The sequence below is a fragment of the Nannospalax galili genome, unplaced genomic scaffold, assembly GCF_000622305.1.
Source record: "Nannospalax galili isolate Female #2095 unplaced genomic scaffold, S.galili_v1.0 scaffold342, whole genome shotgun sequence".
Lineage (NCBI taxonomy): Eukaryota > Metazoa > Chordata > Mammalia > Rodentia > Spalacidae > Nannospalax > Nannospalax galili.
The window spans coordinates 2,781,326-2,795,986 of record NW_008349359.1 but is presented as its reverse complement, the minus strand read 5'-3'; the positions used below and the strand labels follow the sequence as shown (position 1 = coordinate 2,795,986).

Genomic DNA, 14,661 nt, shown 5'->3' with positions numbered 1-14,661 from the left:
ATTTATTATTATTATTTTTTTTAGTCTTTTTGAGACAGGGTCTCCTTGTAGCCCCAGCAGGCCTGGGACTCACTATGTAGACCAGGCTGCCCTCAAACTCACAGAGCTCCACCAGCCTCTGCCTCCTGAGTGCTGAGACTAAAGGTGTACACCACCACACCTGGAGTAAGTTCCCTAATTATTTTAAGACAAATTTTTATAAGTAGATTCACTGAGTGAGATAATGTGTTCTTTCTTAAGACTCTTAAGAAATATTAACAGATTGGTCTCAGAAAAGTTACTTGTATTTAAACTCTTGAAGTGTGTACCTGTCTGAGAGCATGCTATTTTTAATGTTGAACTGATAGGTGAATGATGATACTGTAACCTTACAGTTCTTTATTTACCCCTGGAATTGATTGTGTTTTCATTATCATTGACCTTTGGGGGCCTGTGAATGATCAATTCTTGTCTTTCACACTTTTTCTTTTTTTCCATTTTTTCTTTTTTTGTAAATGTTTCTTACTTAGTTAAGGCCTATTAACTCTTTATTGTATTGGTTACATTTTCCACAGTTTATAATTTCCCTTATAGCATCTGGTCACATCTGTATTGTTTCAATATTTGAGATGCTAACTTATAAAGTAACCCTGACTGTTTTAAATTCATTAAATCCCATTACTTTATTCTTCTAACTTAGAAGTCACAAAGGCCCAAAGAATAGAAAGGAAATGTTTTTTAGTCACTTTACACTTAATGAAAATATCTGATTTGATCCAGTACTTGGGGAAAGGTATTCATTCCTATCATAATTTGGATATCTGTTTTAAGCCACTTTCCCACTGTCTCAATAAGAAGGGTGGTATTAGCAGAGAAAGAGTGACTTAGGACAAATGATGATATAGGGGCAGATGAAACAGTGACAGGTTTTTTTAAATATTGTTATTTAATATTGAATACTTAAGTGCCAGGTGTGAACTTTGTTGAATTTAGTCAAAAGGGAAACTGTCAACTTCTGCTCACTATTGCTGTGCTCTGAGAAAGCCTTAGACTCTGTGTACCATGAATCTCATCAAGAAATGCAGATTTGATGGTGGTTTTGGTTCTTAGTAACTGATCTATCTTTTTCAATTCTACAGGATTTGATTAAGCAGTACAATACATTGATAGAAGAAATGCTTCAGGTCCTCATCTATATTGTGGGTAAGATAAAAGAAAATGTTTTGAAGTGGAACATGATTTCTGTTTTAAGAGAATTTTTTTTAAATACTTTATTTGTTATTTTTATTTTATGTGTATGTAGGTAAGTATGTATGCCTGCATGTAGGTAAGTGCACCTGTGTCATGCAATGCGAGCAGAGGACAGAAGAGTCTGTTGGATCCCCTGGAACTGGAGTTACGGACAGTTGTTAACTGCCATGTGGGTGCTGGGATTCAAATCTGGGTCTTCTGCAAGAACAATCTGTGTTCTTAACCGCTGAGCCATCTGTTTTAGAGACTATTAATCAAACTGTAATTGATAATTTTACTTTTATTCCAAATGCTACATAAAATATTAGAGGTTAATGTGACCAGTGTGATAGATTTAGAAAACGCTTTTTTAAAAAAACAGTAGATCTTGCATATTTTTTTCCTCAGTGTTGGGGATCACACCCAGGGTCTTGCATATGATTTTCCTTTTTTGGTCTTTTTGAGACAGGGTCTCCATGTAGCCCCAGCTGACCTGGAACTCACTATGTAGACCAGGCTAGCCTCACCTGCCTCTGCCTCCTGAGTGCTGGGATTAAAGGCGTGCACTATCACTCTTGGCTTGATTTTTATTTTTTTATGTGTAAGTTTATTGCTTGCATGTATGTAAGTGTACCCATGTCATGCAGTGCACATGGATGTCAGAAGAGGATGTTGGATTCCTCTGGAACTGGATTAGGGATTAGGACATAATTATCCCAGCTAAAAATGTAGATTTGGGGGTGGTTCTTTTTGAGACAGGGTCTCCCTGTAGCCCCAGCTAGCCTGGAACTCACTATGTAGACTAGGCTGCCCTTGACCTCACAGAGATCCTCCTGCCTCTGCCTCCCAAGTGCTGGGACTAAAGGCGTGCACCACCACACTCAGCCATTTCTGGTTTTATAATGGGAAAAACATAATGAAGTAGAGATAGATTTGAATTAGAAATTAGAAGATCAGATCTTTGCCTTGCTATGAGTTGTTAAGAGCATGCTATTTATAATCTTGAGTTTCAGAACCTTAATTCATAAAATGTAAATGAAACCTACATGATCTCTACAGTTGTTTCTAGCACTGTGATCCTAGGAGATACCCCTTTTGGTTAAAAATAAATAAATAAGGGCTGGAGAGATGGCTTAGTGATTAAGAGCACTGGCTGCTCCTGCAGAGGACCCAGGTTCAATTCCAAGCACCCACATGGCAGCTAACAACTGTAACTCCAGTTCCATAGGAATCTGGCTCCCTCTTCTGACCTCCGTGTGGATTATATGACATGGATGCATTTACATACATGCAGGTCATACAGTCATACACATAAAATAAAAATAATAAATACAATTTTAAAAAAATAAATAGATATAGATATATTATGTTTTACAGATGTGAAAATGAGTTTCTTGGAAACAAAGTCAGGTAACAAATTCTTTGGCAAATTTGTAGAATCTATAGACTATCTTAAAGCATTTCTTTCTTGTGACTTATACCTATCATAAGTCTTTGTATAGATGTTATAATATTGAAACAATGATGAGTATATATGACATGAAGGCAGCAGGGACAGTAGGAGAAGGAGACTAGCAGGAAGGAGGGGGGAGAAAGAGAGAGTATAGGGGAAGAATGTGGCCTAAGTACTTAGGTCAGTTGAAAGAGATTGTCCTTATGAAACCCAGCATTCTGTACAGTGAATGTCTGTCAATACAAAATTTTAATAGAGACTGGAGAAGTGGCTCGGTTGGTAAAGTATACTGTGCAAGTGTGAGGACGCGAGTTCACTTTCCGGTACTCATGTAAAGGCTCCTGTCTAGCTGAATTGGTAAGCTCCAGGTTTGTGAGACTCTATCTCAGAAATAAGGTGAAGAGAAATTGACGAAGGCCCCTGAAATTGACCTCTGGCCTCTGTACATACACACAAACACACATTCAAATATACACATGCACACACAACACCAAAAATAATAACAACAATAATAATAATAATAATGCAAAAACAAAGGTGACATATGGTCAGATGTTTTTAAGTCTTATGAAGCAATAGGAATTAGATATTATTAACATCAGAGTTATACCTGTAGTTAGTTTAGCAATTTCTTCTTTTGATCGGGGGAGTGTTTTTTCTTGTGTTTTTGTTTTGTTTTCTTTTTTTTTTTTTTCAGTGAAAAATGTAAATCTGAAACTGAGGGTATAGCTTAGTGGTAGCACTTGCCTAGCATGTATGAGGGCTTGGTACATGATACTGCTTTGTCATGTAACCCATTAATAATAATTTTTTAGTTTTCATTTTGTTCTTAAGATTTGTATGTGTCTGTCTGTCTGTCTGTCTGTCTCCCTCTGTCTCCCCCCCCCCCCGTATATGTGTGTGTATCTCTGTGTCTGTGTGAGTGTAAAGTACATGTATACGCCGGTGTGTGTGTTTGTACTTGTTCCCTGAGGTCAGAAGAGGGCATTAGATCCCTTGGAGATGGACTTACAGGTGTTTGTGGCACACAAACAGGCTTGTTATGTGTGTGCTGGGAGCCAAACTCTGATCCTCATGATGGTGTACCAAGAGCTCTTAACCAACCCCTTAGCCAACTTTGCAGTCCTATCCTTTTTGTTTGTTTGTTTGTTTTTGTTATTTGTTTTGATTTCTTTTTTTTTTTTTAAGTTTGATTTGATTTTTGAGACAAGGACTTGCTTTGTACCTAGGCTAGGTTTCAAGTTGTGATCCTCCTGCCCTGGCTTCCCAAGTCCTGGGGTTACAGATGTCTACAGTCACACCTGGCTTGGTAGTTCCTCAAATAGCGCTAGGGAAGCTCTAGAGAAAAGCTATTCCTGGATGGGCATTGCTCATCTACATGCCACTTGCCTTCTTTCCTGGACTAGAAATAAATGTTAATTCAATTGAGGGGCCTTGTCTATAATGTATGAGTGTTTGTGCAGATATGTACGTGTATGTGTGTACAAGTAAGTGGATTCTTCAGGTCACTCTGCAGTCTCTCTATCAAAAAAAATATTTAGGCAAAGCATAGTGGCCTAGGCCTTTAATCTCAGCACTTGGAAGGCAGAGGCAGGCAGATCTTTGAGTTTGAGGTCAACTTGGTCTACACAGTGAATTCCAAGCCAGCCACGGCTACATACATTGTCTAAAAAAATTTAAAAACAGATATATATTTGTTTGATTTTGGAAAAATATTTAAATAACTTTTGGTCTGTCTCTTATAGACCTAACAATGCAATTTTCTATGTATAAGTACATCTGGTAAAAACTTAAATAGAAACCAATGAATTATTCTTTTTGTTTATATTTTTCTTGCCATTGTCTCAGGAGAGCGATATGTACCTGGAGTGGGAAATGTGACCAAAGAAGAAGTCACAATGAGAGAGATCACTCACTTACTCTGCATTGAGCCCATGCCACACAGTGCCATTGCGAAAAATTTACCTGAGAATGTAAGTTTATTTTTCATTCCTCTTCTCAAGATTTCAGTTTTTTCCTTCCTTCCTTCCTTCCTTCCTTCCTTCCTTCCTTCCTTCCTTCCTTCCTTCCTTCCTTCGTTCCTTCGTTCCTTCCCTCCCTCCCTCCCTCCCTCCCTTCCTTCCTTCCTTCCTTCCTTCCTTCCTTCGTTCCTTCGTTCCTTCCTTCCCTCCCTCCCTCCCTCCCTTCCTTCTTTCAAGTTACTCCAAACATCAGGAAAATTTTTTTAGCAAAATGATACATATTTTTACCTTATGACTATAAACCAATCATCTTTTAACTTTTAGTTGTATAAATTTTAATTCTGGAGCAATGTTCTTAAATATTTTGTTCACTTAAAAAAGATTTTGTCACAGGAATTGGCGGCTATCTGAAATACTGAGACTGAACAGTATGTTAAGATACATCTTCTAAGCCAGGCGTGGTGTGGTGGTGCACATGTTTAGTCCCAGCACTCAGGAGACAGAGGCAGAGGGGATCTCTGAGTTTGAGGGTAGCCTGATCTACATAGTGAGTTCTACGCCAGCTGGGACTACAGGGAGACCCTGTCTCAAAAATACCAAAAACAAAAACAAAATATTTTCTAGGGATGGAGAGATGGCTTAGTGATTAAGAGCACTGATTGCTCTTGCAGAGAACCTAGGTTTGATTCCCAACACCCACATGGCGGCTAACAGCTGTCATAACTCCAGTTCCAGGGAATCCAATGCCCTTTTCTGACCTCCATGGGCATTGCACAACACAGGTGCACTTACACATTTGCAGACAATACACTTATACACATAAAATAAAAATAATAAAATATTTTTTTAAAAAACATCTTCTAGGAAACAAGTCCAAAAAAACCCAAGACTTTATTATAGAAAGTGATAAGGGAACTAGGAAACACTAGGGGAGCCAGTTAGACAAGCCTGCTTCCTGTAAAAGAGTGAAGGAGTTACAGAAGCATCCTGTAAAAAATTTGCTCACAGAAGAAAGTAGAATAGTGGTCTGTTATATGAAAAGGAAGAAAGAAGTAAGCAAGCTATACATGGTGGCACATACCTGTAATCCCAGCACTCTGTAGTCCAGATCAGCCTGAGCTACATAGTAAGACCCTGTCAAGAGGAGTGGGTAGGGAGAGAGAAAAGAAAAGAGAAAAAAGAGAGATATAGGACTAGAGCAAGAAAAAAGTCCTGGGCTTTGACGCCCTCCTGTGTCTCTCAAAACAAACCTGCATTAGCATTAGTATCTTTGCCTTGCTCAGTGTCTGGAGTCATTTAGTGAGAAGCTTGGCTTAGTGTATCCAAGGACAGCTGTTGAAGCCTGTGGTGGTCATTTCATGCTGTCTCTAATTGGAGATCTATAAGATGCTTTTTTTTTTTTTTTTTGAGACAGGGTTTCCCTGTAGCCCCAGGTGGCCTGGAACTCACTGTGTAGACCAAGCTGGATCTCACAGAGATCTGCCTGCCTCTGCCTCCCTAGTCCTTGGATTAAAGGTGTTTGCCACCATACCTGGCTTTAATACATTTTAAACATCAACTTAGAGTTTTCCTTTGCATCTTTCTAAATAGTAATATCTGTGGGATAATAGTTTTCATGTCCTAAATGATTTCTCCATAAATACTATCAAAATAAATAAATATTCAAAAATTTAACTGTGACACTTAATTTCACAGAGGCGCTGTAGGGCCTCTTCCTTAGTTTTTTGCTGCTTATTTCACAAGTAAATTGTTTTCAAAAGAAGATTAAACAGATGTGGTGGCACATGTATGTAATATAGTTCCAGCTACTTGGGAGGCTGAAACAGAAAAGCTATTTAAGCCCAGAAGTTTGAGGCCAGCCTAAGCAACACAGTGAGACTATCTCTTTGAAAATTCAATTGGTAAATAAAATAAACATAATTTTTTTTTACATTTATTTATGGGGGTGGGGCATCATTTGTGTACAGTACAAGTCAGAGGTCAGAGGACAGCTTGCAGAAGTCATTTCTCCCCTTCCACAATAGGTCCCCCAGCATTAAATTCACGTCCTCAGCTTTTGTAGCTGGCACCTTTATTCACTGAGCCATCTTGGCTGCTCAAAATAAACTTTAAAAGAAGGTTAATCTTAAATTTATAAGGCTGTAAGTGAATATAAGTTACTGTAGTACCTTAACTAGATCCTTATTAGTCCTTAGTCATCATTTTAAAGTTTGGGTTTTTTTTTTTAATTTTTTTTATTTATTTTATTATTTTTTTTTAATGTGTATGAGCATATTGCCTGCATGTAAGTGAGTGCACCCATGTCGTGCAGTGCCGTGGAGATCAGAAGAGGGCTTCGGATTCCCCTGGAACTGGAGTTAAGAATGGTTCGTAGCCACCATGTGGGTGCTGGGAATCGAACCAGAGTCCTCTGAAAGAGCATTCATTGCTCTTAACTGCTGAGCCATCTCTCCAGCCCCCTTACTCATCATTTTAAATGACTTCATAAAAATAGTATTATCAGCCAGGCATGGTGGCACATGCCTTTAATCCCTGCACTTGCGAGACAGAGGCAGGTGGATCTTTGTGAGTTCAAAGGACAGCAAGGGCTACAGGGAGACCCTGTCTCAAAAAGACAAAAAAAAAAAAAATTAGTATCATCTTGGGGCTGGAGAGATGGCTCAGCGGTTAAGAACTCTAGTTGTTCTTGTAGAAGACCCTGGTTCAAATCCCAGCACCCACATGGCAGCTAACAACTGTCTGTAACTCCAGTTCCAGAGGATCCGAAGGCCTCTTCTGTCCTCCGCGGGCATTGCACGACATGGGTGCACTTACCTACACACAGGCAATACACGCATACCCACAAAATAAAAATAATAAATTTAAAAAATATTTTTAAAAAATAGTATTATCTTTTCAAGGATAAGTTCATGCTAATCAATAGAAAACTATTAGAATTGCAGAATGAAGCGGAGCGTGATGGTGCACGCAGAGGCAGGCAGATCATTGTGAGTTCAAGGCCAGCCTAGTCTACATAGTGAATTCAGGTCAGCTGGGACTACAAGGAGACCTTGTCTCAAAAAGACAGAAAAAGAAAGAATTGCAGAATGCAAAATACATTAAGACATTTGCACATGTGTTTTGCTATAGGTTTCTAGTTGGAGGCCATTTCATGGGCATGTGCCTGAAGTGTCAGTGATAAATGTGCTACATAAAACTTCTTTTTTAAGCCCTGGGGGTGTAGTTGAGTGGTAGACCCTAGCATGCACAAAGCCCTAGGTTCAATTCCAACACCACCACCAAAAAAAGAAAGATGGTGCTGCACATCTTTAGTCCCAGCACTTGGGAAGCAGAAGCAGGTGGATCTCTGCGAGTTCGAGGTCAGCCTAGTGTACATAGTGAGTTCCAGGTATGTGTGTACACATATTTAAGAAGGTAAACTTAAGATATCTAACTTCTCTTATTCAGTTTATACATAAGGCCATATATCTTAAGAAAGTAGTCTCCTACAACATTGTTAATTTGTTATTTTTAAAAATATGTAATTTTTCTCTAGGCATGGTGGCGCACGCCTTTAATCCCAGCACTTGGGAGGCAGAGGGAGGCAGAGCTTTGTGAGTTCGAGGCCAGCCTGGTCTACATAGTGAGTTCCAGGCCAGCTGGGGCTACAGGGAGACCCTGTCTCAAAAAGACAGAAAAAAAAAAATGTAATTTTTAATGCAATACTGTCTTGAATCTTTCCATTTATTGTTTATAAAGCACTTCAAAAATGAAGTTTAAAATGTATTTCACTTTAACACTAAGAGAAGAGAAAGTCATTACACAAAGGTAAAAATGACAAAAATATTGTTTCAACAGGAAAATAATGAAACTGGCTTAGAGAATGTCATAAACAAAGTGGCCACATTTAAGTAAGTACTTAATATATATGCTTATCCTGAGATAGGCTAATCTTGGTTTTCATATACTGGCTACTTTGTAGAGGGTCTGAAGTTCTTACCGGAGCTCCCAGGAATAAGGATGCAGTACAGAGGAGAAGGGATGGGACTGAGGGGATGCCATAGGGACTGACTGAATGTGTTTGTTGAGGAAGTAAGTGTATTTTTGTTTATCTGGTAAATGAAAAATTTGCTAATGACTTTAGGTGATTTAAACAGTATGTTAATAGGTTGTCTGATGGCTCTTTCCCAGTAATTTGAAGCTATGACTTCATTATTTATAAATTTTTAATTTAGATTATCATCTTAGATTTTTCTCTGATCGTTTTCAAACTGTTTTACAATCCTTTCAGTCTTTATATAGAATGAAAAGATTTTTAATTGGATTGATTCTTGAAATTTGAAAATTTGATACCAATAATGTATTTCTACTTGTTATAGTATTGTATTTAAACACATTACTAGTTTCAAATAACTTATAAAATAGAATGTGACTTTTTCTGTTAACATTGTTGAATGATATGTTTAACTTTAGAATTAGACAGAAATTCAAAGCTGTTACCTGTCCATAGCAAACAAGGTATCCATCTAGCCTTGGTGCTTTTATGACTACAGTACCCTATAGAGGATTCAACTCTTTATTTGTATCTACAGTTTGCTAATGATGTAATGTCTCCCTACCATTTGGGATTTGACCCTAACCATGGGAGTGTATTATTGTTTAACAGGTAATCTTTAAAAGCCAGAGTCTATAAAAGAGATCTGAGGAATTTAAGTAGGGTGTGCTATCAGGTCCAATTAACACAAAACAAACTTCCCAGATTTTGTCTGAATTTCATAACTGTGGAGTACAACGTAACTGTTATCAGGACTTTGTCTTCACAGTGTATGTTTTTAGTATTACCATGGCAACTGAACTTATAATTTCTGAGATATATAATTTAGTATATTTTGAATTTTAGATTAGATTTTAGGTTCTTCGTCTGTTTTCTATACTGCAAAACACACTGCAGTTCATCTCTGTGTTTTCTGTTGCTTTTAGGAAACCAGGTGTATCAGGCCATGGAGTTTATGAACTAAAAGATGAATCATTGAAAGACTTCAATATGTACTTTTACCATTATTCCAAAACACAGCATAGCAAGGTAGGAAAAGTATTCTCTATCTCTAGTAAATGAAGCTGAAGTCCTTTGTGTTTTCTCTTTTTTTTTTAACTTTTAAAAAATTTATTGAGAATTTCATAAGGTGTTTTGATCAAATCCACGCCCATTCCTCCCCTCTAACTCCTTCCTTTATGTTTTATAAAGCTACAGAAAAGTAGTTTATGCTAGTTCTCATTAGTAGAGGCTTTTAGCATACCCAAGAAAATTAAACTTTAATCAATAATCTAGTATATAGACAATATTTAGGTTTTCTTGACTATACCAGAAATGTCCTTTGCAGTCATGAGAGAAGAAGATTCAGTGGGGCACTCTTCATTTCATGATCACACACTTTACTTGGTTTTCATGTTTCTTTAGAAATATTTTGCTTTTTTGTCTTTTATAATTGTGCCTGTTCTACAGAGTATAAATAAGTTGTCTTTTAGAATAGCCTTTATTCTTTATCAAATATTATATTCTTCTAATTAGATTAGCATTAAAACATTTCTTTGGCAAGAATACTACATAGTTGGTGTTTACCACCACATCAGTAGGTATGTAGTGCCTGTTGGTCCTGTGACAGATGATGTTACGTTTAATCACTTGGTTAAATCACTTGGTGATGTCTGGCTTTATCCTTATAAATAACAGCATTCTCTCTGCTTACTTGCTGTTATAGTGTGTGCTATGTACCACCATACCCATTCCAACCATGATAATCTGAAACCATGCATGATCAGGAGGATCATACATGATTCCTCCCTTTAAATCATTTTGTCAGATATTCTCTCAATGGAGTCTAACACAGGAACTTCCTGTATTACTTTACAATTTTGCCATAGGTCTATAAAAGATAAAATTTATTTCTTTTAACTTAAAAAAAAACTTTATTGAGAATTTCATACATGCATATATAGTGTTTTGGTCAAATCCACGCTTACTCCCTCCCCTTCAACACCTCCCATATCTCCTCATCACTTTTTTCTGATGATTTCCTGTACTCTTTCTTTCCTTCTTTTTTTTAATGGGGCTTTTTGCTGCTCTAACATTCCCCCCTCTGAAGAGGTAACCCTAAAATCTTTTAGGGATTAGATAAGAGCCCCCAAATACTTTTGACATTTTTGGTCTTTGGAACAGAGTATGTTGCTAAGAGGCCCAAGGACATTTTGAATTTTTTCCAAGGCACTGGCCACTTTTCTTTGGGGACTTTTTTACCCTAACTGCCTAGCCAATTCCTATCTCCTATTCTTACACACCGTCCTCTGAAGAGGTTACCCAAATTGCCAATAGGGAATCAGGACACAGACCGCTCTGGCTTCTTCCATACTGAACAGGGATGCAGGTGAGGCAATTGGGGTACCCCTTCAGTGCGCCTATCTAAAAGACTCCCAAATTGCATAATTCTTATCTGGAGGGAGAAAACAAAGTCCTTGACTGGCAAATAGGGGATGTGAAGGAGAAGTAAAGGCAAGAGTACTTAGCATTACAAGTTCTAGACAAGGAACCAGAAAAAAGTCAGAACAGGGCAAATTTCAAATGTTCATATCAGAGTCCATTGGAATTTCTTCATTAGAGCTTCCAAAAGCATCCCTTCATTGAGTTCCTCCTCATTTTTCTTTTGTCTGCCAAGGCTGGACTCAAGAGTGATAGACTCACTTTTATAGTTGTTGGAGTGGCTAGAATCAGTGTCAGTTCCCTCACAAAGGCTTCACCATGCAAATTTATCCATCATTTTAGAATAATAGCTGGTTGTCTCCCTTAGCTACAGGTGGACACTACAGTATTGAAGACCAAATTTGAAGTCTTACATTTGAGCAGCACTTTCTGGTTAGGAACAAAATCATCAATGAGAAGTAATTGCCAAATAACCTTTTTATTGACTTAAGCCTAATGTCTGGGAAGTGGGAAGTGTAATCCCTTGAACTCTTAAAGAAATACACTGATCACTTTAATCTTTAAAGATGAAATAATGAAATTTGTAGGTAAATGGATGGCTCTAGAAACTGTTATACTAAGTGAAGTAACACAGACTCAGAAAAACAAAAGACATATGCTCTCCTTCGTTTGTGGATCCTAGCACCAAATCCTCTTATAGTCCATGTTCTTTTAATAAAATGATGCTGTACAGCAGTCTCTTCTGTGTGAAACAACTACCATCATCACAACTTCAGCTGTGCCTGCTTGCTAAATAAACATTGTCACAATTGGGCTTGTTGACGGTTGTGCTCTTTCATAAAAAGAGGGGCAAACAGGCCACTCTTCCCAGCCAACTGTATGTAATTTGACCGTAATCACACATGGTCTCCTGGATTTGTGGAGGACTAAAGTATATAATCTGGGGAAGGCTAAGAAGAGAAGGCTTGATCCATGCTGGGTAAAGGCTTTCCATTGTGCATACCCCCAGGTCACTCACACACCTCAGCAACCCCTCAGTCATCTCTGTAAGTAAGCTCAGTAAATTCATTAGTTCCCCAGACAAACTTTAATTAAACATTGGTTTGACACTAGAATCTTAAAAGGGGATAAGCATTGCTTAGTCGCCCCAGGAAAAGAATTCTCACAGCAGATGGAAAATTTATTTGTTAATGTTATTATGTCTCATAATTATTAAAAAAATAAATGCCTTTAATCCCAGCACTTAGGAGGCAGATGCAGGTGGATTTCTGTGATTTCAAGGCCAGCCTGTTCTATGTAGTGAGTTCCAGGACAGCTGGGGCTACAGGGAGACCCTGTCTCAAAAAGACCAAAAAAAAAAAAAAAAAAAAAAAAAAGATGTTAAAAGGATATGGGAATGGAGATATTTTCCAAAATAGAAAAAATGAGAAAGCCTAAGCAATGGATGAAGGTCTGTGTAGGTTTGCTATGCTATATAAAGGATGAGACAAAAATAATATACACATAATTTAAAATGTCTAAGGTCATAGTTTAGTCAGCTAGTTTAAGGAACAAAATATATGTCTAGTCAAGGTTTATCTGAGAATGTTTGGGTTTTGCCCAAGCTTTATCTACATAGCATATGGTAATTAAAAATACCATATCAGTGGAACTAACCTTCTAGGATGTTTAACAGCCATACTTTGAGGCCTATACTGATCTGATCAGAGGGACATAAAGGACAGTTTTTGTTCCTTGCCCTCCAAGGTTGACTAAGTTCCAGGGGACTATGGAGCATCTCTCAAAATGTCCTATAACTATGGTGAGTCACCTCTCCTGTTCAAGGAGGCCATGGAGACCCTACTAGATGGACTTGTACCAGTGTCCAGTCTACAAAGAAGAGGGTCAACTCAGAGGAAACACTTCCTCCATGCTTCCAAGTAAAGCCAGCCACTGTCAAGTAGGACCTTTGACTTACCTTCACATAGATGGAACTGGTAAAAGAAAGGAGCCAGGGGCTTCTCCCAAGCCCATGTGACCCCTGATGAACAGATCCTCCAATGGCCTGAAGAATAAAAATAAATTGGTTTATTTGGGCCAACAGTATGGTCTTAAACACCCAAAAGGAAATATATAACCAAATATTTATTTTTTAAGAAGATGAATAATTATAGACTGTATCACAGTTCCATGTACAGGATAGAAACTAGGGAGATACTTTTGACTAAAAAGAATAGAAACTAATTTCTTTTTTAAAATTTTTAATAACATGGGGCTGGAGAGATGGCTCAGTGGTTAAGAGCACTGACTGCTCTTGCAGAGGACCTGGGTTCAATCCCCAGTGTCAGGGATCCTGCCCCAACACAGGAGCCGACACAGGAGCCAGGGAAAGGGAGATGAGCTGTCTGCCCGTTACCTGCAGCCTCCCCTGGAGACAATCAGACGCGACAGGGAGCCAGTCAAACAGGAACTCGTTTATTGCAGGCTTATGAAGGCAAAAACCACAAAGGAAAATCCCCTCCCCAACCAAGAGTCCAATCGTGTTAAAGGTCAACTTGAGCATGCAGTCTCCTCTCCATAACACAGCATAGCGATCACACGCTGCCAAGATGCATGGAAATGACAGGAGCCAATTAGCGATTCTTCAAAACAAGTCTGGTCATGCCCCAGCCACTTCCTCTAGGGGCCAAACAAGTCTGGTCACGCCCCAGCCGTTTCCTCTAGGCGGCTTCTTGCCTCGCCCCTGGCCTCAGGCCCCCCGCATCCCAGCACCCACATGGAGGCTACAAACCGTCCTTAACGCCAGTTCCAGGGAAATCCGAAGCCCTCTTCTGACCTCTGCGGCATTACACGACATGGGTACACTCACATATATACAGGCAATACATTCATACACATAAAATAAAAATAATAAAATATTTTTTAAAATTTTTAATAACTACATGATTATAAAAAGCATTTCATTACAGATTTAATATATTCAGTAACACACTCCAGAGCAAGAATACATCTCTCACAGTGGCTGTAAGTTTCTAGGTTCACAGTTGAATACAGTTATATGATATTGAACTCAGTATAAGCCCTGTAAGACATAAAATTGAATGAGTTTTTAACCTTTAAAAAAGATCTCCATTTCATTTTAGAATATATTGTTCCTTGCAGAAAGATTCATTATTTTTGGTACTAATACTGAGATGTTGGCACATGCATCTCTAATCTGTATGTCTGTGATTATTACTAATCATAATCGGTTGCACTGGGATCCTTGGCGCCTATGTATGTCTATAAAGTCCTTGGGTAGATTTCAGTGGTAATGTTTATCACCTCTACTAATTAGGGTGACATAAATTTCCGTGATTCCTCCTCAAATATAGTATATTTTTTAAAATTTTGTTGATTTTGTGTGTGTGTATGTATCACACAGAACATCCCAAACCATCTTATTTGACTATACACCCACTTCCCAGATGGCACCCACCCATAACCTCCCACCCCCAACTAGAGCCCTTATACTCTGATATCCCTGCTACTGTCTGCTTTGTTGTGGGCACGCCCAGCCATTCCCCACTACTTGCCCTTCTGGTGAATCTAGTCAGCCTATCTAG

The 14,661-nt window shown here is 38.4% G+C and overlaps 1 protein-coding gene across 1 annotated transcript in view; it reads left to right on the top strand.

Annotated features, from left to right (window-relative positions):
* Positions 1 to 14,661, top strand: part of Ubr1 (ubiquitin protein ligase E3 component n-recognin 1) — a gene marked incomplete in the record, with an annotated part of 168,776 nt that overhangs the window by 77,317 nt on the left and 76,798 nt on the right. Inside the window, 4 exon segments of the mRNA XM_008846839.3 lie at positions 1,119 to 1,182; positions 4,511 to 4,635; positions 8,461 to 8,513; positions 9,583 to 9,685. Coding sequence (XP_008845061.1) covers positions 1,119 to 1,182; positions 4,511 to 4,635; positions 8,461 to 8,513; positions 9,583 to 9,685 — 345 coding nt within the window.